This window comes from Procambarus clarkii, chromosome 74, assembly GCF_040958095.1.
Source record: "Procambarus clarkii isolate CNS0578487 chromosome 74, FALCON_Pclarkii_2.0, whole genome shotgun sequence".
NCBI classification, from domain to species: Eukaryota; Metazoa; Arthropoda; class Malacostraca; order Decapoda; family Cambaridae; genus Procambarus; species Procambarus clarkii.
The window spans coordinates 28131005-28155253 of record NC_091223.1 but is presented as its reverse complement, the minus strand read 5'-3'; the positions used below and the strand labels follow the sequence as shown (position 1 = coordinate 28155253).

Below are 24249 nucleotides of genomic sequence, written 5' to 3'. Positions count from 1 at the left end.
GCTCAATCGTCCAGCCTTGGTGTTCTGCATCCAAATTTTAATAGATATACATGTTTGGAGCTGTTTAAAACAAATGTTTCAACTCCCTCCCCTACAATTTGGGCCTTTCAAAATACCTACACCAAAGTTTATGTACAAAGTACAAAGTACATAAACTTTGTACATATGTACAGTTTACAAAGACATTCTTTAAACAGTGTGCTTTCAGCCCCGGAACACGCATGTTTTAGCTCAGAAACACATGTGGTGATAGGTGTGTTGTGGTGAAGGGTGATAGACAGGAGGCACTGAACTACAGGCCAGTGTCCCTAACTTGCATTCCATGCAAGATGATGGAGAAGAGTGTGCAAAAAAAAGCTAGTAGAACATCTGGAGCGAAAGAACGTTGTAACATAACATCAGCATGGGTTCAGAGATGGCAAATCATGCCTAAGAGGTTTAAATTAGTTCTATGACCAGGCAACAAAAATTAGGCAAGAGAGAGAGAGGGCTGGCAGACTGCATATTTCTGGATTACCAGAAATTCTTTGACACAGTGCCACATAAGAGACTAGTGCACAAGCTGGAGATGTAAGCAGGAGTGAAAGGGAAGGTACTCCAGTGGGTAAGGGAGTACCTAAGCAACAGATTACAACGAGTCACTGTGAGGGATGAAGTCGTGGAGTAGAGAGGCGTCACCAGTGGAGTCCTACAGAGATCAGTCCTTGGACCTATACTGTTTCTGATATACGTAAATGATCTCCCAGAAGGAATGGTCCAACAAATGGGTACTAAAGTACAACCCAAATATATGTAAGGTAATGAAACTAGGAGGAAATAGGAGGCCAGACACTGGATACCGAATGGGAGATGAAGTTCTTCAGGAAATGGACCCAGAGTAAGATATAGGAGTTGATATCACGCCAAACCTGTCTCCTGAAGCCCACATCGAAAGAATATCATCAGCGGCCTATGCGAGGCTGGCTAACATCAGAACTGCTTTCAGAAACCTGTGTAAGGAATCCTTCAGAACCTTGTATTCCACATATATAAGGTAATTCTGAAGTATGCAGCCTCAGCATGGATTCTGTACCGAAACGAGCACAAGACGAAGCTGGAAAAAGCTCAGAGGTATGCAACAAGGTAAATCCCAGAACTAAGAGGCATGAGTTATGAGGAAAGGTTGTGTGAAATGCACCTCTCGTCACTAGAAGACAGAAGAGCTTGGGGAGACATGATCACCACAAACAAAATTCTCAGAGGATTTGACAAGGTAGACAAGGATCGATTATTTAACAGGGGTGGTACACGAACAAGGGGACACAGGTTGAAGCTGAGTACCAAAATGAGCCACAGAGACATTAGAAAGAACTTTTTCACTGTCAGAATGGTTAGTAAATGGAATGCACTAGGAAGTGATGTGGTGGAGGCTGACTCCATACACAGTTTCAAATATAGATACGATAGAGCCCAGCAGGGTCAGATATCTGTACATCAGTTGATTGACGGTTGAGAGGCGGGACCAAAGAGCTAAACTTCAGCCCCCACAAGCAAAACTAGGTGAATACAGCTAGGTGATTACATGTTTAAAACGCCTTGTTTTTCTTTAGCAAAACAGAGATTTAGTCAAAATAGAGAACAAGATACCTCATTGGGCGAGCAGGTAGTGGGGGACAGAAGAAGTAGGAGGAGAGGAAATATTTCTAAGAGAAAAAATGCCAGAGCTTAACCCAGCTGCGTGTCGCTAGGTTGCGGCTCAAGAGGCAAGTATTCTAGTTGGGTTTTCAGTAACAACAACAACAGGGACAACACAAGTCTCGCACCATCGCAGTGATTGGCTCTAAAGCGTCAGGGATGAATTTTATAGATGGTAATGTGCTGGTGCTTGAGAGCAAGAATTATCAAAATATAGAGTTAAGAGCAGAATCATCTAAGGTGGAGAAGAGATCATGTGTGTTGCGTGGTCGTCTGAGTGTGAAGATGAAAGTCAATGTGTTGTTCGTGATAAGAGAGAAGTCTGTAAATTTGTTTGTCTAGTATAGTTTTCCAATAAACATTGAAGGCAGAAATGTTTGTGCTATCAAGAAGGCTTTCACTGATGTTGAAATCTTACCAATGAGTGTTGAGTATCCATCTCAGAGCTCTGTCTGGATCCTCTGGAGTTTCAGTGTGTTAGTGAGAGCAGCTAAGGAAAGAGCAAGTGGAGCATATGTTAAAGAGGTAAAGGTGCACTTTTGGGTCACGTTTATCAAATCTCAGTCAAAATCCTGAGTGACCGGCATCCAGAGGCCGGTCACTCCGTCCAAAGATCAGTTAGTTCGTCCAGTGACAGATCAAAAGTGTCCACGTTGATCTGTCCAAAGATGTCCACACAGGGAAGATCCCATGCAGCACAAAGACACAATATAACCCAGGGAAGACTGGCCGACAGATCCCATGCAATAAAAGGACACATTGTAATCCAGGCAAGACTGGCTGGATTATAATTGTTCAATGGCTTGGAGAGCTATTTCATGTTTCTGTGCGATGTGTGTTTGACAGTGTAAGTGTTTATCAAGTGTGAGGCCAAGAACTGTGGTGGAAGGAGATACTGAAATGTCAGCAAAACATGTTTCAGCCCTTATATATATATACGTTTTAGCACAGAGAGCAACAAAATGTGTTGAAGCGACGTACTGCCAGCGTGGTAGCAAAACATTTTTCAAATTTCGATGTAAATGCATAATTTGAGCTTCGTAAGGCACTAATACTCGGCAAATGCATTTTTGTATTCATATTATAGTGTAATTGTGTGATAAACAGCTAAGCAGACATTGATGTAGCTTTAATCATTGCTTTACTATGCAACATTATTATGGTGATTAAATTTTGAGGTATTCAGTACTTCAAATTATGAATTCGATTTTATTGGGTTTATTGAATGTTTTGATAAGTTTCCAACATCGGTTCAGTCTAAGATTGGAGGGTCACTGTGGAGGATAGTGAAGCATTCTTAACCTTGAGAAATCATAAACTTTCTATGTATAGGTGAATAGTTGTGTTTTAAACTGTGTACATTTGCATAAATAAATTCTTTTGTACTTTTCATAAATTTCATCATATGCAGTTAATTTAAAATAAAATTCAAAAGTCCATTAATTTCAATTGTCCTCCTAATTAAGTTCACTTTAAAATGATTGGTTTAAGTTGTCATTTGTAATGCCATTGTGGTTGGCTGCTGCATGTTGATGAGTGAGTTAGTGACGGTCATTACAGGTGCCTGTGATCCGGTACACGGCCCAGTCGACCCTCAACAGTGGGGCTGAGAGCACGCGCCGCACCATCTCCTTCCTGGACCACGGAAGAGGGCTCTCCACCAACGGTTGTTTCTCGGCACGATCCTTCTACTCCAGCACTAACTCACGATCACCCTCTCGATCACCGTCCACCATCACCAAGGTCAGTGTCTCTCTCCAGAGGTCAATCTCTGTCTCTCTCTGTTTTGAGGTCAGTCTCTCCGTTCAGAGAGCAGTTTATAGGTCCAGAGATCAATCATTTAGTCTCAGGACTAGTGACAGCCTCCAGAGGCCAGTCACTCCGTCCAGAGACCAATGACGACATCCAGAGGCCAGTTACTCCGTCCGGAGATCAGTGACGGCATCCAGAGGCCAGTTACTCCGTCCAGAGACCAATGACGGCATCCAGAGGACAGTCACTCCGTCCAGAGATCAGTGACGACATCCAGAGGCCAGTTACTCCGTTCGGAGATCAGTGACGGCATCCAGAGGCCAGTTACTCCGTCCGGAGACCAGTGACGGCATCCAGAGGCCAGTCACTCCGTCCGGAGATCAGTGACGGCATCCAGAGGCCAGTCTCTCCGTCCAGAGATCAGTGACAGCATCCAGAGGCCAGTCACTCTGTTCAGAGATCAGTGACAGCATCCAGAGGCCAGTCACTCCGTCCGGAGATCAGTGACAGCATCCAGAGGCCAGTTACTCCGTCCGGAGACCAGTGACGGCATCCAGAGGCCAGTCTCTCCGTCCAGAGATCAGTGACAGCATCCAGAGGCCAGTCACTCCGTCCAGAGATCAGTGACAGCATCCAGAGGCCAGTCACTCCGTCCAGAGATCAGTGACAGCATCCAGAGGCCAGTCACTCCGTCCAGAGATCAGTGACAGCATCCAGAGGCCAGTCACTCCGTCCAGAGATCAGTGACAGCATCCAGAGGCCGGTCACTCCGTTCAGAGATCAGTGACAGCATCCAGAGGCCAGTTACTCCGTCCAGAGATCAGTGACGGCATCTAGAGGCCAGTCACTCCGTCCAGAGATCAGTTAGTTCGTCCAGAGATAAACCTGTCCGAGATTAGGGCAGACTATTCATCTGAGTGTCATTTTCGTTATGTCCAAAAGTGTCCACGTTGATCTGTCCAAAGGTCTCCACACAGGGACGATCCCATGCAGCACAAGGACACAATATAACCCAGGCAAGACTGGCCGACAGATCCCATGCAGCACAAGGACACAATATAACCCAGGCAAGACTGGCCGACAGATCCCATGCAGCACAAGGACACAATATCAGGAATATCTTGAATGGTGAGGAAATTAGTAAGGGGTAGTGGAGTGAAGAAGGGTAAGTAAAGAGGTGAAAGGGAGGGAAGATAGTGGAAGGTAGGGAAGTTGGTGTATGTAGAAAAGGTAAAAGGTAGGGAAGGTGTACCTTGAAATCCACACAGTTGCACACCGTGGACCTTATGAAGAAATAAGGGTATTTATTCTTAAGGTATTTCATGATGTAATAAAGGTATTTACCCTTAGCCCAATTCCCGACAGCTCTATGTGACCATTTTGGGCACATCTATTTCATCAAATCACTTCATCGTGCTGGGGAAGAGATGAAAGAATATGATGAAATATCGGTGTCCAAAATGGTCACCGAGAGCTGTCAGGAATTGGGTTAGGGTCCGATGACTTTCCTATTCTCCTGTACAATCAGTGTGGCCTAGCGGTAACAGTACTGGACACGCCCAGGGACATGGACCCATTGCTGTCCAGGTTCAAATCCTCAAGGGGTAAAGAGATTTTTATGTATGTTAACTTGGGGACCATTCCAGGTTGATGCACAAATGATACTCACGTGCCCTCAGCATGATGAAATATATGTGCCAAAATGGTCACCAAAAGTGTTTGGGAATTGGGTTAATTAAGAGTCAAGCGACTTCCAATTCTTCTGTAACTTAAAGTCCTTCGTGACTTTACTGTTCCACAGACTCCAATGTTGGTTGAAGTAGGAACCCAGTCAACAAAGGACTGATAGTAATTGTGTGTATATACGATGCGCCCCTTGTTTAGCAGGGAAACTATGAGTGTCTTCACCATAGTGCCTGAAAATCCAAGTGGATTATTACTGGGAATATTTATGTCTGTGCCAAAATAAAGTCTCACATCTTTACTATTCCTGTTTCACATTAATGCAGAATAAACAACATGCATTCTTCGTAGCGTTGCGGTAGTGCTCTTGGCCGACGCTTCGCGAGCGATTTTGCCTGGGATCGTATCCTGGATGGGGAGGATTGACTGGGCCTAATCCTGGTTAAGGATTGATCCTTAACTGTAGCCTCTGTTCTCCCAATACCCATCCATGGGTATCGGGCGGTGATGAAAAGATTTTCAGAGGCACATAGTAGCTTCGGAAACTGATTCCCATAGTTCATTTAGTTTAGCAAGTGACAATCTTATGAAGCTAGTTACACAGTTGTTAATGTTACATACTCATATACATACATATACATACATGTTCACATACATATCAATAATCTTTTATATCACAAGTGCTTCCACGCGAGGCTCACAACAGTCTCTATACAAGGCAACCGCCTAATCTTGCTCCACACCCACCCAACTGGGCGGCAACTTTACAATAATGTGCATGCTGCACCTAGAGTAAGCAAATTTTGGATACTTGGGTAAGATTCCTAGCAGTACATTATTATGAATGAAGTACTTACTCATTTCTTGGACACCATTGATGGTGTTATCTCTGAATTCCGCGATTTTTTCAAAATCCATTATATAATGACGCAAAGTATAAGAATATATTTACTAACAGAGTTTACATTTAGTCAAATCTATATCAGCAGATATTGAAAACTCCCAGAGGTACTTGTAGCCGAGTCTAAGCCTGGCAGTGGTAACACCTAGAAGTCTGCTAACCTTATTGGATGGTTACCTTGAGGTGCTTCCGGGGCACAGCGTCCCCGCGGCCCGGTCGTCGACCAGGCCTCCTGGTTGCTGGACTAATCAACCAGGCTGTTAGACGCGGCTGCTCGCAGCCTGACGTATGAGTCACAGCCTTGGTGATCAGGTATCCTTTGGAGGTGCTTATCCAGTTCTCTCTTGAACACTGTGTCTATGTCTATGTCATAGTCTATGTCTATGTCTATGTGTCTATGTCATAGAACACACGTCTATGACCCACAGACGTGCAGTTCTTCCTTCATAATGAAATAGATTTTGTTGATGTTCCCGGAATATTACTGCCCACAGGCTGCTCAAAGGTAGTTCAAGATGGTAATTAATTCCCTCTTTACGAGCAAAAGTTTTGGCTAACTCTTCAGTTCTGTTATGCATTCGGAGAACAATATGGGAAAGAATCCACAGGAGACAAACTCTGACTCCATGATTTATTATTTCTTAATATCTGTGCCTAGCTTCAGACACAAGCATGTCACAGTTATGCCTTGGGGAGCTGAGTAGAGTCAAGGATGACACGGAGTCACTTAAAATTAGCGTATCAACTTTGGATTCGTAATTGTGTCAATCACCACCTTATAACATGGTACATAAAAATCTTTGTACTTCCAATTAAATTCCCTGAACACGTGTCTCACTCTCCACAGTCTGTCGTTTGCGAATCTCGTTATCTTTATTTTAGCAAATGAGGACACCTGAGAATTAGCTGGAACCTGTCGAGCAACAAGTACAGTACCTTCCAGAAACTGAGGACGGAACAAGGCTCTCTTTCTTCCAATAATCTTGTATGATGTGCTTTTCTGAATGTTTCCTCTTCACACATAGGGCAAGAATAACATCAATTTCTGCCAAAGTTATATCTTTCCAACGCTGCAAGCATGAATAATACTTAACTTAAGATGAAATACCGTCCTTTCAACAAGTTTCGCCGCGTATCCATTCATTTCATGAAGGATATGTCACTAATGTTCATCAAAATATCGTATAAAATAGTTCATTTCCTACATCCTCACCAGTATAAGGGGTAAGCGTCAGTAACACCTACAACTGTATTATCAAATGTAGAAAGAAGAAAATCGCTACCATCATCCAACAGGAGTATACCCGTGCGGACTGAGGCGTCGTCACCACCACCAAAACCACAACACGCCCAGCATCAATCTTTCATCCAACAAAACTACGTTGACTTGGAGATGAAGATCTTTTAGTCTGAACGGGATGGGTACTGTTCTGCCCTGAGAGGGTTGGGGCTCTTGGGACATGAACATCCAAATGAGAGCTCTGGTTGTTGCACCAAACTTTTACTTGCATACAGGCGGACAACGTCCCCAACCACTCCCTGACATAACAAACAGCCAACCTTGGCAATCACACTCCCACTACCACACTACACTTGCTGCTGGTCGACCAGCAATGGACACTAGAGTGCTTGTAATTTTCCTAGGAGATCACCCTGTACGCCACTCGATCTTGGAGAGGGGGTTCAACATCACATACTTAGTGGTGCGGCTCCAAAACTAGCCTTGATGTCTCGTGTACACACCCTACTCGAGCCGCAGTGACTTCCAACTCTCTCCTTGTTTAGAATGATCTCCTAAATCCCCCTTTATGAATTAGTATCTTCTGCCACCCTTTCCGCAGCCGTGACCCTCTCTCTCTCTCTCACTCTCTCCCCTGCTTTCTGGAAAACCTCACCAGGACAAGAGCAAAAGCCAGTTAACATCTACATTTAATATACAAAGAAAACATACACTATACATAACATATAAAATAGTACATTATCATACAAGACTCTAAACTGCTACAACCCGATACCATTCCAATATCATATCCTGGCCTCACAAACTGTCCATATCAAATGGCTGCTCAACTCTTGGCTTACCACTTACTACTCCCTCACTAAATAGGCTGAAATCCTGCCACAACAATACTGTGTTCACAGCCCTTAAAGTATGTGGAAACTCAGCTTGGGGCTGAAACACCAGACACATCTACGTAAGTGTCCCCCAACATAATGTCTCACCTTACACTGCGTCTTACATGCCAACAATCATTCAAGCACTCCACTTTATTCAATCATGTGTGTGACCACCATGAACCTCTGGCCTGCTCCTAGAGGCTCATAACCAATATATATCTCTAGGTCCTCCAAAATACATGAAAGGCACTTCTGCAGATCTCCCAATCTGCTGCAAAATGAAGTCCTAATCCAACATCAATGACGCTCCACCACTGATTCCACGGAGACACGTGTAGCTCTTCTACACTGCTTGAAGTCAACTCCTCACTATGGAGTTTTGCTCTACGCAGAGTTCAGCATACACTGCTTCTCAAGCCTAGAAGTTCCTCCAATAACTTCTTCTCTAGCCTTTTTCCACGAATTCCTTCCCAAACAAACCTGCAATTCCATTACATGCCAATAAAAAATATTTTATAAAAAAAATTTGCCAATAAAAAATATAACAAAACATAATTAAATGTCTTCACAGAAAATATACTCCTCCATCCGACATCTCTTTAAACACTATTGTGTCGCCGCGACAGTCCTCCCCCATCCTGGGCGAGGCCACTCTGATGATAAGTCTCAAGACGTCACTGGGAATGGGGTGGGGGGGGGGGGGAGGGGGGTCGTAGTCTCGGTCGTGAGGCTTAGGGGTTCCCCCCCCCCTCTCAAATCACTTCTTCCTCCAGCATGTTTTCCTATCTCTACTCTCTTATTTTTGTTCACTGCCTAAATAAGATATATATACTATATAGATAAACACTTGCCATGATCGATGGGCACACGATCAAACACAGGCGAGCTAAGTAACAACTGTTATATGAGCTTACTATAGAATTCTCTTACGTGAGGACGCTCCAACATGGCACTCCCTAGGCAGCCCACAAAATGCTTCAGGACTGCCTCGCAGGATTTCCTTCTGTCCACGACTTGAGTTAACAACGTCGCCCTGCAGTCTCCACCACAGAAACGCCTGCTTGCTTCCTTACTCTTGTCGAAGCAACTCAATTACAGCTCCACAAAGGGGCGGCCAAACACTTCCAAGCCACATCTAATTATCAAAATCACAGAGAAATGGTGCACTAAGTCCCAACAGCTTCCTCACACATGCAGACAAGTAGTCTTCACTCCATCACTTACAACGGGAACGATATTCTTCCTTATTCCGGGAGAATCAACGAAGTACAACCACTTTTGACCACAGCTGCGACTCAAGTGAGGTTACAACCTCCTGCTAGCCTCACTTCACGTCCCCAAAGTATCAACATCTGACTTTCTTATTATTACCAACGCTACTTATTACCAACGCCCATCCTCTGCTCATATCCTGAGATTACTCACAGAGTCTATTTAATTATTTAATATATATATATATATATATATATATATATATATATATATATATATATATATATATATATATATATATATATATATATATATATATATATATATATATATATATATATATATATATATATATATATATATATATATATATATATATATATATATATATATATATATATATATATATATATATATATATATATATATAACTGAAAACTCACACCCCAGAAGTGACTCGAACCCATACTCCCAGGAGCAACGCAACTGGTATGTACAAGACGCCTTAATCCACTTGACCATCACGACCGGACATAATGAGGTGATAGCCGAGGCTATTTGAACCACCCCACCGCCGGCACTCGGATAGTAATCTTGGGCATAGCATTTTACCAAATCACCTCATCCTTTGGGGCACATGTGAGGAACACAAATGCGAACAAGCCTGAATGGTCCCCAGGACAATATGCAACTGAAAACTCACACCCCAGAAGTGACTCGAACCCATACTCCCAGGAGCAACGCAACTGGTATGTACAAGACGCCTTAATCCACTTGACCATCACGACCGGACATAATGAGGTGATAGCCGAGGCTATTTGAACCACCCCACCGCCGGCACTCGGATAGTAATCTTGGGCATAGCATTTTACCAAATCACCTCATCCTTTGGGGCACACGTGAGGAACACAAATGCGAACAAGCCTGAATGGTTCCCAGGACAATATGCAACTGAAAACTCACACCCCAGAAGTGACTCGAACCCATACTCCCAGGAGCAACGCAACTGGTATGTACAAGACGCCTTAATCCACTTGACCATCACGACCGGACATAATGAGGTGATAGCCGAGGCTATTTGAACCACCCCACCGCCGGCACTAGGATAGTAATCTTGGGCATAGCATTTTACCAAATCACCTCATCCTTTGGGGCACACGTGAGGAACACAAATGCGAACAAGCCTGAATGGTCCCCAGGACAATATGCAACTGAAAACTCACACCCCAGAAGTGACTCGAACCCATACTCCCAGGAGCAACGCAACTGGTATGTACAAGACGCCTTAATCCACTTGACCATCACGACCGGACATAATGAGGTGATAGCCGAGGCTATTTGAACCACCCCACCACCGGCACTAGGATAGTAATCTTGGGCATAGCATTTTACCAAATCACCTCATCCTTTAGGGCACACGTGAGGAACACAAATGCGAACAAGCCTGAATGGTCCCCAGGACAATATGCAACTGAAAACTCACACCCCAGAAGTGACTCGAACCCATACTCCCATACTTTACGAGTCTCTTCTGGGGTGTGAGTTTTCAGTGTTAGTATTGTTAATCGTGTTAGTATTGTTAATCGTGTTAGTATTGTTAATCTTACTTTTTTCGGTCATATTTAATAATATATGTCTACAGGAAGGACTGCTACCAAAATATACTAATATATATATATATATATATATATATATATATATATATATATATATATATATATATATTATTAAATATGACCGAAAAAGTAAGATTAATAATTCTAACACGAATTTTCTCAATCTTTCGTACATTACGCTTCACTGTTGGAGGTAAATCAAAAATCACTTCTCCAAAATTCATTTTTATTTCTAGTCTGACGCGACACGGGCGCGTTTCGTAAAACTTATTACATTTTCAAAGACTTCACAAATACACAACTGATTAGAACTTACGTCTCTCTGATATTATATCTACATTTGAGTGAGGTGGGAAGGATGATGTGGCATTAACACAAGACAGAACAGGGGATATTAATAGGGTATTAAAAGTATCAACACAAGACAGAACAGAAACAATGGGTATTGAATAGAAGTGTTTGTAGAAAGCCTATTGGTCCATATTTCTTGATGCTTCTATATTGGAGCGGAGTCTTGAGGTGGGTAGAATATAGTTGTGCAATAATTGGCTGTTGATTGCTGGTGTTGACTTCTTGATGTGTAGTGCCTCGCAAACGTCAAGCCGCCTGCTATCGCTGTATCTATCGATGATTTCTGTGTTGTTTACTAGGATTTCTCTGGCGATGGTTTGGTTATGGGAAGAGATTATATGTTCCTTAATGGAGCCCTGTTGCTTATGCATCGTTAAACGCCTAGAAAGAGATGTTGTTGTCTTGCCTATATACTGGGTTTTTTGGAGCTTACAGTCCCCAAGTGGGCATTTGAAGGCATAGACGACGTTAGTCTCTTTTAAAGCGTTCTGTTTTGTGTCTGGAGAGTTTCTCATGAGTAGGCTGGCCGTTTTTCTGGTTTTATAGTAAATCGTCAGTTGTATCCTCTGATTTTTGTCTGTAGGGATAACGTTTCTATTAACAATATCTTTCAGGACCCTTTCCTCCGTTTTATGAGCTGTGGAAAAGAAGTTCCTGTAAAATAGTCTAATAGGGGGTATAGGTGTTGTGTTAGTTGTCTCTTCAGAGGTTGCATGGCTTTTCACTTTCCTTCTTTTCACAGCAGCCCATGCAACCTCTGAAGAGACAACTAACACAACACCTATACCCCCTATTAGACTATTTTACAGGAACTTCTTTTCCACAGCTCATAAAACGGAGGAAAGGGTCCTGAAAGATATTATTAATAGAAACGTTATCCCTACAGACAAAAATCAGAGGATACAACTGACGATTTACTATAAAACCAGAAAAACGGCCAGCCTACTCATGAGAAACTCTCCAGACACAAAGCAAAACGCTTTTTAAAGCGTTTTTGTAGACCAACGTCGTCTATGCCTTCAAATGCCCTCTTGAGGACTGTAAACTCCAAAAAAACCAGTATATAGGCAAGACAACAACATCTCTTTCTAGGCGTTTAACGATGCATAAGCAACAGGGCTCCATTAAGGAACATATAATCTCTTCCCACAACCAAACCATCGCCAGAGAAATCCTAGTAAACAACACAGAAATCATCGATAGATACAGCGATAGCAGACGGCTTGACGTTTGCGAGGCACTACACATTAAGAAGTCAACACCAGCAATCAACAGCCAATTAATGCACAACTATATTCTACCCACCTCAAGACTCCGCTCCAATATAGAAGCATCAAGAAATATGGACCAATAGGCTTTCTACAATCACTTCCATTCAATACCCATTGTTTCGTGTTCTGTCTTGTGTTGATGAATTTAATACCCTATTAATACCACCTCACCCCATCCACCTCACTCAAATGTAGATATAAACAAATCGGAGATGTGTAAGTTCTATTCAGTTGTGTATGTGTAAACTAAAGTCTTTGAAAATGTAATAAGTTTTACGAAACGCGCTCAAGTGTCGCGTCAGACTAGAAATAAAAAGTAATTTTGGAGAACTGATTTTTGAATTACCACCAGCAGTGAAAAGAAATGTACGAAAGATTGAGAAAATTTGTGTTGGAATTATTAATTTAATTAATAATTCTAACACTATGTCATTCGTGTTAGTCATATGTCATTCTTAAAAAAGACGAATATCTGGCGAAAATGAACCTCATACTCTCTGACCAAACTAAGTTCCAAAGGGTAACGAAGGACACTACAGCCGAATTAAAAGCAAAGGTCAACAAACTGATCGAAACTGTGAATGCCAAGAAATCCGGACTCCACCTGCCAAAGATCATTGGGGAATATAAACCTGGATATGCGTATGGAAATGTCAAGACACACAAGCCTGGAAACCCACTTCGGCCAATCATTAGCCAGATACCCACACCCATGTACAGACTGGCGAAGCGACTCAACGGCCTGCTGTCTCCTTATGTTCCTTGCGCCTTCAGCCTGAAGTCTCCAAAGGAATTTGTTGACTTACTGCGGGGCACACGGGCCACAGGGATAAGAGCCTCGTTGGATGTAGAATCGCTGTTTACCAACGTACCTGTGGACGAGACAATCGGGATGATAGCCGACAGAGTGTATCGTGATCCAGCATGTACTCCTCTTGACATACCAGAAAATATTCTGAGGAAACTACTCCAAGCTTGTACTAAAGAGGCACCCTTCTTGAGCCCGGATGGGCACATGTATAAGCAAGTAGATGGGGTCGCCATGGGTTCTCCCCTAGGTGTCCTGTTTGCAAATTTCTACATGGGTACCATCGAGCCAAAAGTCTTAGTCGACATGAACTTGAAACCGGCCATATACTGCAGGTATGTTGACGACATTTTTACGCAGGTACCTGATGTCAGACATCTGCAGAAGCTGAAGGAGGCATTTGAGCAGAGTTCCATGCTGCGTTTCACTTACGAGATGGAAAAGGATGGGAAGCTGCCCTTTCTAGATGTAACAGTCATGGAAAAGAGTGGAGGTTTCCACACTGCAGTCTACACTAAGGAAACGAACATAGGAATGTGCCTAAATGCCAACAGCGACTGCCCAGACAGGTACAAGAGGAGTGTTGTTAACGCATATGTCGACCGTGCTCTCAGCCACAGCTCAGAATGGAAGCAAGTCGACGAAGAACTCTGTAGGGTAAGGCAGGTCCTAGTCAACAACGGCTTCTCCAATGGTTTCATCAAAGACATCATAAGAAGGAAAGTGAAACGCTATGCAACCTCTGAAGAGACAACTAACACAACACCTATACCCCCTATTAGACTATTTTACAGGAACTTCTTTTCCACAGCTCATAAAACGGAGGAAAAGGTCCTGAAAGATATTGTTAATAGAAACGTTATCCCTACAGGCAAAAATCAGAGGATACAACTGACGATTTACTATAAAACCAGAAAAACGGCCAGCCTACTCATGAGAAACTCTCCAGACACAAAATAGAACGCTTTAAAAGAGACTAACGTCGTCTATGCCTTCAAATGCCCTCTTGGGGACTGTAAGCTCCAAAAAACCCAGTATATAGGCAAGACAACAACATCTCTTTCTAGGCGTTTAACGATGCATAAGCAACAGGGCTCCATTAAGGAACATATAATCTCTTCCCACAACCAAACCATCGCCAGAGAAATCCTAGTAAACAACACAGAAATCATCGATAGATACAGCGATAGCAGGCTGCTTGACGTTTGAGAGACATTACACATCAAGAAGTCAACACCAGCAATCAACAGCCAATTATTGCACAACTATATTCTACCCACCTCAAGACTCCGCTCCAATATAGAAGCATCAAGAAATATGGACCAATAGGCTTTCTACAATCACTTCTATTCAATACCCATTGTTTCATGTTCTGGCTTGTGTTGTTGAAATTAATACCTTATTAAATACCACCTCACCCCATCCACCTCACTCAAATGTAGATATAAACAAAATCGGAGATGTGTAAGTTCTATTCAGTTGTGTATGTGTTAACAAATGTCTTTGAAAATGTAATAAGTTTTACGAAACGCGCTCAAGTTTCGCGTCAGACTAGAAATAAAAATGAGTTTTGGAGAATTGATTTTTGAATTACCTCCAACAGTGAAAAGAAATGTACGAAAGATTGAGAAAATTTGTGTTATATATATATATATCTATATCTATAGAGAAAATATATCAATATATATATATATATATAGATATATATATATATATATGTATATGTATATATATATATATATATATATATATATATATATATATATATGTATATGAATGAAAACTCACACCCCAGAAGTGACTCGAACCCATACTCCCAGAAGCAACGCAACTGGTAACTACAGGGCGCCTTAATCCGCTTGACCATCACGGCCGTCAAAGGAAGTGATAGCCGAGGCTATTTGAGCCACTTCCCCAACGGCAACTCGGATGGTAATCTTGGGCATAGCATTTCACCAAATCACCTCATTCTTTGGGGCACACGTGAGGAACACAAATGCGAACAAGCCTGAATGGTCCCCAGGACTATATGCGAATGAAAACTCACACCCCAGAAGTGACTCGAACCCATACTCCCAGAAGCAACGCAACTGGTAACTACAGGGCGCCTTAATCCGCTTGACCATCACGGCCGTCAAAGGAAGTGATAGCCGAGGCTATTTGAGCCACTTCCCCAACGGCAACTCGGATGGTAATCTTGGGCATAGCATTTCACCAAATCACCTCATTCTTTGGGGCACACGTGAGGAACACAAATGCGAACAAGCCTGAATGGTCCCCAGGACTATATGCGAATGAAAACTCACACCCCAGAAGTGACTCGAACCCATACTCCCAGAAGCAACGCAACTGGTAACTACAGGGCGCCTTAATCCGCTTGACCATCACGGCCGTCAAAGGAAGTGATAGCCGAGGCTATTTGAGCCACTTCCCCAACGGCAACTCGGATGGTAATCTTGGGCATAGCATTTCACCAAATCACCTCATTCTTTGGGGCACACGTGAGGAACACAAATGCGAACAAGCCTGAATGACCCCAGGACTATATGCGAATGAAAACTCACACCCCAGAAGTGACTCGAACCCATACTCCCAGAAGCAACGCAACTGGTAACTACAGGGCGCCTTAATCCGCTTGACCATCACGGCCGTCAAAGGAAGTGATAGCCGAGGCTATTTGAGCCACTTCCCCAACGGCAACTCGGATGGTAATCTTGGGCATAGCATTTCACCAAATCACCTCATTCTTTGGGGCACACGTGAGGAACACAAATGCGAACAAGCCTGAATGGTCCCCAGGACTATATGCGAATGAAAACTCACACCCCAGAAGTGACTCGAACCCATACTCCCAGAAGCAACGCAACTGGTAACTACAGGGCGCCTTAATCCGCTTGACCATCACGGCCGTCAAAGGAAGTGATAGCCGAGGCTATTTGAGCCACTTCCCCAACGGCAACTCGGATGGTAATCTTGGGCATAGCATTTCACCAAATCACCTCATTCTTTGGGGCACACGTGAGGAACACAAATGCGAACAAGCCTGAATGGTCCCCAGGACTATATGCGAATGAAAACTCACACCCCAGAAGTGACTCGAACCCATACTCCCAGAAGCAACGCAACTGGTAACTACAGGGCGCCTTAATCCGCTTGACCATCACGGCCGTCAAAGGAAGTGATAGCCGAGGCTATTTGAGCCACTTCCCCAACGGCAACTCGGATGGTAATCTTGGGCATAGCATTTCACCAAATCACCTCATTCTTTGGGGCACACGTGAGGAACACAAATGCGAACAAGCCTGAATGGTCCCCAGGACTATATGCGAATGAAAACTCACACCCCAGAAGTGACTCGAACCCATACTCCCAGAAGCAACGCAACTGGTAACTACAGGGCGCCTTAATCCGCTTGACCATCACGGCCGTCAAAGGAAGTGATAGCCGAGGCTATTTGAGCCACTTCCCCAACGGCAACTCGGATGGTAATCTTGGGCATAGCATTTCACCAAATCACCTCATTCTTTGGGGCACACGTGAGGAACACAAATGCGAACAAGCCTGAATGGTCCCCAGGACTATATGCGAATGAAAACTCACACCCCAGAAGTGACTCGAACCCATACTCCCAGAAGCAACGCAACTGGTAACTACAGGGCGCCTTAATCCGCTTGACCATCACGGCCGTCAAAGGAAGTGATAGCCGAGGCTATTTGAGCCACTTCCCCAACGGCAACTCGGATGGTAATCTTGGGCATAGCATTTCACCAAATCACCTCATTCTTTGGGGCACACGTGAGGAACACAAATGCGAACAAGCCTGAATGGTCCCCAGGACTATATGCGAATGAAAACTCACACCCCAGAAGTGACTCGAACCCATACTCCCAGAAGCAACGCAACTGGTAACTACAGGGCGCCTTAATCCGCTTGACCATCACGGCCGTCAAAGGAAGTGATAGCCGAGGCTATTTGAGCCACTTCCCCAACGGCAACTCGGATGGTAATCTTGGGCATAGCATTTCACCAAATCACCTCATTCTTTGGGGCACACGTGAGGAACACAAATGCGAACAAGCCTGAATGGTCCCCAGGACTATATGCGAATGAAAACTCACACCCCAGAAGTGACTCGAACCCATACTCCCAGAAGCAACGCAACTGGTAACTACAGGGCGCCTTAATCCGCTTGACCATCACGGCCGTCAAAGGAAGTGATAGCCGAGGCTATTTGAGCCACTTCCCCAACGGCAACTCGGATGGTAATCTTGGGCATAGCATTTCACCAAATCACCTCATTCTTTGGGGCACACGTGAGGAACACAAATGCGAACAAGCCTGAATGGTCCCCAGGACTATATGCGAATATATGGTTTCGAGTCACTTCTGGGGTGTGAGTTTTCATTCGCATATAGTCCTGGGGACCATTCAGGCTTGTTCGCATTTGTGTTCCTCACGTGTGCCCCAAAGAATGAGGTGATTTGGTGAAATGCTATGCCCAAGATTACCATCCGAGTTGCCGTTGGGGAAGTGGCTCAAATAGCCTCGGCTATCACTTCCTTTGACGGCCGTGATGGTCAAGCGGATTAAGGCGCCCTGTAGTTACCAGTTGCGTTGCTTCTGGGAGTATGGGTTCGAGTCACTTCTGGGGTGTGAGTTTTCATTCGCATATAGTCCTGGGGACCATTCAGGCTTGTTCGCATTTGTGTTCCTCACGTGTGCCCCAAAGAATGAGGTGATTTGGTGAAATGCTATGCCCAAGATTACCATCCGAGTTGCCGTTGGGGAAGTGGCTCAAATAGCCTCGGCTATCACTTCCTTTGACGGCCGTGATGGTCAAGCGGATTAAGGCGCCCTGTAGTTACCAGTTGCGTTGCTTCTGGGAGTATGGGTTCGAGTCACTTCTGGGGTGTGAGTTTTCATTCGCATATAGTCCTGGGGACCATTCAGGCTTGTTCGCATTTGTGTTCCTCACGTGTGCCCCAAAGAATGAGGTGATTTGGTGAAATGCTATGCCCAAGATTACCATCCGAGTTGCCGTTGGGGAAGTGGCTCAAATAGCCTCGGCTATCACTTCCTTTGACGGCCGTGATGGTCAAGCGGATTAAGGCGCCCTGTAGTTACCAGTTGCGTTGCTTCTGGGAGTATGGGTTCGAGTCACTTCTGGGGTGTGAGTTTTCATTCGCATATAGTCCTGGGGACCATTCAGGCTTGTTCGCATTTGTGTTCCTCACGTGTGCCCCAAAGAATGAGGTGATTTGGTGAAATGCTATGCCCAAGATTACCATCCGAGTTGCCGTTGGGGAAGTGGCTCAAATAGCCTCGGCTATCACTTCCTTTGACGGCCGTGATGGTCAAGCGGATTAAGGCGCCCTGTAGTTACCAGTTGCGTTGCTTCTGGGAGTATGGGTTCGAGTCACTTCTGGGGTGTGAGTTTTCATTCGCATATAGTCCTGGGGACCATTCAGGCTTGTTCGCATTTGTGTTCCTCACGTGTGCCCCAAAGAATGAGGTGATTTGGTGAAATGCTATGCCCAAGATTACCATCCGAGTTGCCGTTGGGGAAGTGGCTCAAATAGCCTCGGCTATCACTTCCTTTGACGGCCGTGATGGTCAAGCGGATTAAGGCGCCCTGTAGTTACCAGTTGCGTTGCTTCTGGGAGTATGGGTTCGAGTCACTTCTGGGGTGTGAGTTTTCATTCGCATATAGTCCTGGGGACCATTCAGGCTTGTTCGCATTTGTGTTCCTCACGTGTGCCCCAAAGAATGAGGTGATTTGGTGAAATGCTATGCCCAAGATTACCATCCGAGTTGCCGTTGGGGAAGTGGCTCAAATAGCCTCGGCTATCACTTCCTTTGACGGCCGTGATGGTCAAGCGGATTAAGGCGCCCTGTAGTTACCAGTTGCGTTGCTTCTGGGAGTATGGGTTCGAGTCACTTCTGGGGTGTGAGTTTTCATTCGCATATAGTCCTGGGGACCATTCAGGCTTGTTCGCATTTGTGTTCCTCACGTGTGCCCCAAAGAATGAGGTGATTTGGTGAAATGCTATGCCCAAGATTACCATCCGAGTTGCCGTTGGGGAAGTGGCTCAAATAGCCTCGGCTATCACTTCCTTTGACGGCCGTGATGGTCAAGCGGATTAAGGCGCCCTGTAGTTACCAGTTGCGTTGCTTCTGGGAGTATGGGTTCGAGTCACTTCTGGGGTGTGAGTTTTCATTCGCATATAGTCCTGGGGACCATTCAGGCTTGTTCGCATTTGTGTTCCTCACGTGTGCCCCAAAGAATGAGGTGATTTGGTGAAATGCTATGCCCAAGATTACCATCCGAGTTGCCGTTGGGGAAGTGGCTCAAATAGCCTCGGCTATCACTTCCTTTGACGGCCGTGATGGTCAAGCGGATTAAGGCGCCCTGTAGTTACCAGTTGCGTTGCTTCTGGGAGTATGGGTTCGAGTCACTTCTGGGGTGTGAGTTTTCATTCGCATATAGTCCTGGGGACCATTCAGGCTTGTTCGCATATATGTATATATATATATATATATATATATATATATATATATATATATATATATTTATATATATATATGCAACCAGAACAATATATATATATATAAATATATATATATATATATATATATATATATATATATATATATATATATATATATATATATATATATATATATATATATATATCAAAAATCACTTCTCCAAAATTCATTTTTATTTCTAGTCTGACGCGACACGGGCGCGTTTCGTAAAACTTATTACATTTTCAAAGACTTCACAAATACACAACTGATTAGAACTTACGTCTCTCTGATATTATATCTACATTTGAGTGAGGTGGGAAGGATGATGTGGCATTAACACAAGACAGAACAGGGGATATTAATAGGGTATTAAAAGTATCAACACAAGACAGAACAGAAACAATGGGTATTGAATAGAAGTGTTTGTAGAAAGCCTATTGGTCCATATTTCTTGATGCTTCTATATTGGAGCGGAGTCTTGAGGTGGGTAGAATATAGTTGTGCAATAATTGGCTGTTGATTGCTGGTGTTGACTTCTTGATGTGTAGTGCCTCGCAAACGTCAAGCCGCCTGCTATCGCTGTATCTATCGATGATTTCTGTGTTGTTTACTAGGATTTCTCTGGCGATGGTTTGGTTATGGGAAGAGATTATATGTTCCTTAATGGAGCCCTGTTGCTTATGCATCGTTAAACGCCTAGAAAGAGATGTTGTTGTCTTGCCTATATACTGGGTTTTTTGGAGCTTACAGTCCCCAAGTGGGCATTTGAAGGCATAGACGACGTTAGTCTCTTTTAAAGCGTTCTGTTTTGTGTCTGGAGAGTTTCTCATGAGTAGGCTGGCCGTTTTTCTGGTTTTATAGTAAATCGTCAGTTGTATCCTCTGATTTTTGTCTGTAGGGATAACGTTTCTATTAACAATATCTTTCAGGACCCTTTCCTCCATTTTATGAGCTGTGGAAAAGAAGTTCCTGTAAAATAGTCTAATAGGGGGTATAGGTGTTGTGTTAGTTGTCTCTTCAGTGGTTGCATGGCTTTTCACTTTCCTTCTTATGATGTCTTCGATGAAACCATTGGAGAAGCCGTTATTGACTAGAACCTGCCTTACCCTACAGAGTTCTTCGTCGACTTGCTTCCATTCTGAGCTGTGGCTGAGAGCACGGTCGACGTATGCGTTAACAACACTCCTCTTGTACCTGTCGGGGCAGTCGCTGTTGGCATTTAGGCACATTCCTATGTTTGTTTCCTTAGTGTAGACTGCAGTGTGGAAACCTCCGCCCTTTTCCATGACTGTTACATCTAGAAAGGGCAGCTTCCCATCCTTTTCCGTCTCGTAAGTGAAACGCAGCACGGAACTCTGCTCAAATGCCTCCTTCAGCTCCTGCAGATGTCTGACATCAGGTACCTGTGTAAAAATGTCGTCAACATACCTGCAGTATATGGCCGGTTTCAAGTTCATGTCGACTAAGACTTTTTGCTCGATGGTACCCATGTAGAAGTTTGCAAACAGGACACCTAGGGGAGAACCCATGGCGACCCCATCTACTTGCTTATACATGTGCCCATCCGGGCTCAAGAAGGGTGCCTCTTTAGTACAAGCTTGGAGTAGTTTCCTCAGAATACTTTCTGGCATGTCAAGAGGAGTACAGGCTGGATCACGATACACTCTGTCGGCTATCATTCCGATTGTCTCATCCACAGGTACGTTGGTAAACAGCGATTCTACGTCCAACGAGGCTCTTATCCCTGTGGCCCGTGTGCCCCGCAGTAAGTCCACAAATTCCTTTGGAGACTTCAGGCTGAAGGCGCAAGGAACATAAGGAGTCAGCAGGCCGTTGAGTCGCTTCGCCAGTCTGTACGTGGGTGTGGGTATCTGGCTAATGATTGGCCGAAGTGGGTTTCCAGGCTTGTGCGTCTTGACATTTCCATACGCATATCCAGGTTTATATTCCCCAATGATCTTTGGCAGGTGGAGTCCGGATTTCTTGGCGTTCACAGTTTCGATCAGTTTGTTGCGTCAGACTAGAAATAAAAATGAATTTTGGAGAAGTGATTTTTGATTTACCTCCAACAGTGAAGCGTAATGTACGAAAGATTGAGAAAATTCGTGTTAGAATTATTAATCTTACTTTTTCGGTCATATTTAATAATATATGTCTACAGGAAAGACTGCTACCAAAATATACTAATATATATATATATATATATATATATATATATATATATATATATATATATATATATATATATATATATATATATATTTATATATATATATATATATATATATATATACATATATGTGTTAGAATTATTAATCTTACTTTTTCGGTCATATTTAATAATATATGTCTACAGGAAAGACTGCTACCAAAATATACTAATATATATATATATATATATATATATATATATATATATATATATATATATATATATATATATATTTATATATATATATATATATATATATATATATATATATATATATACATATATATATATATATATATATATATATATATATATATATATATATATATATATATATATATATATATATATATATATATATATATATATATATATATATTATTAAATTTGACCGAAAAGTAAGATTAATAATTCATAATTCTAACACGAATTTTCTCTATATTTCTTATGTTTCTTTCCACTGTCGATAGTAATTGAAAAATCAATTCTCCAAAATTCATTTTTATTTCTAGTCTGACGCGACACTTTGAACGTGTTTCATAATAACTTATTACATTTTCAAAGACTTTAGTTTACACACACACAACTATAACCTGCAAACAATAAACAAGTTCTACTATGCTACAATTTAAACGGCTTTCATTTTATATACCTGCATTTGGGTGAGGTGATATGTTACAACAGTTTTGGATGAGGTGCAAACAAACTTTCAACATAAGACAGAACACGAAACAATGGGTATAATATTAGGTAAGTTAAAGGGAAGAATGGAAGTAACTGCAGAGGGCCTATTGACCCATATTTCTTGATGCTTCTATATTGGTGTGGAGTCTTGAAGTGGGTAGAATATAGTTGTGCATTAATTGGCTGTTGATTGCTGGTGTCAACTTCTTGATGTGTAGTGCCTCGCAGATATCAAGCCGCCTGCTTTCGCTGTATCTATCGATGATTTCTGTGTTTTTTGTTAAGACTTCTCTGGTGATAGTCTGGTTGTGGGAAGAGATTATATGTTCCTTAATGGAGCCCTGTTCCTTATGCATCATTAATCGCCTGGAAAGAGATGTTGTTGTCTTGCCTATATACTGAGTTCTTTGAGGCTTACAGTCCCCAAGTGGGCAGTTGAAGGCATATACGACATTGGTCTCTTTTAAAGCGTTCTGCTTTGTGTCTGGAGAGTTTCTCATGAGTAGGTTTGCCGTTGTTTTGGTTTTATAATAAATCGTCAATTGTATCTTCTGATTTTTGTCTGTAGGGATAACTTTCCTATTAACAATATCTTTCAGGACCCTTTCCTCCGTTTTATGAGCTGTGGAAAAGAAGTTCCTGTAAAATTGTCTAATAGGGGGTACAGGTGTTGTGTTAGTTGTCTCTTCAGAGGTTGCATGGCGTTTCACCTTCCTTCTTATGATGTCTTCCACGAAACCATTGGAGAAGCCATTGTTGACTACGACCTGCCTCACCCTACAAACTAAATTCCAAAGGGTAACGAAGGACACTACAGCCGAGTTGAAAGCAAAGGTCAACAAATTGATCGAAACTGTGAACGCCAAGAAATCCGGACTCCACCTGCCAAATATTATTGGAGAGTACAAACCTGGATACGCGTATGGAAATGTCAAGACACACAAGCCTGGAAACCCACTTCGACCAATCATCAGCCAGATACCCACACCCACGTACAGACTGGCGAAGCGACTCAACGGCTTGCTGACTCCTTATGTCCCTTGTGCCTTCAGCCTGAAGTCTCCAAAGGAATTTGTTGACTTACTGCAGGGAACACGGGCCACAGGGATAAGAGCCTCAATGGACGTATAATCACTGTTTACCAACGTACCTGTGGTGAATCAATCGGGATGATAGCGGACAGAGTGTATCGTGATCCGGCCTGTACTCCTCTTGACATACCAGAAAACATTCTAAGGAAACTACTCCAAGCTTGTACTAAAGAGGCAACCTTCTTGAGACCAGATGGGCACATGTATAAGCAAGTAGATGGGGTCGCCATGGGTTCTCCCCTAGGTGTCCTGTTTGTGAACTTCTACTTGGGTACCATCGAACAAAAGGTCTTAGTCGACATGAACTTGAAACCGGCCATATACTGCAGGTATGTTGACGACATT

At 43.1% G+C, this 24249-nt stretch overlaps 1 protein-coding gene across 1 annotated transcript in view; it reads left to right on the top strand.

The window, feature by feature from the left end:
- Positions 1-1833: 1833 nt before the first annotated feature.
- Positions 1834-24249, top strand: part of LOC138356867 (uncharacterized) — a 109533-nt gene continuing 87117 nt past the window's right edge. The window contains exons 1-2 of the mRNA XM_069313214.1: positions 1834-1998; positions 3235-3417. Of these exons, the coding sequence (XP_069169315.1) occupies positions 1834-1998; positions 3235-3417 (348 nt within the window). The remainder of the gene's footprint in view (positions 1999-3234; positions 3418-24249) is intronic.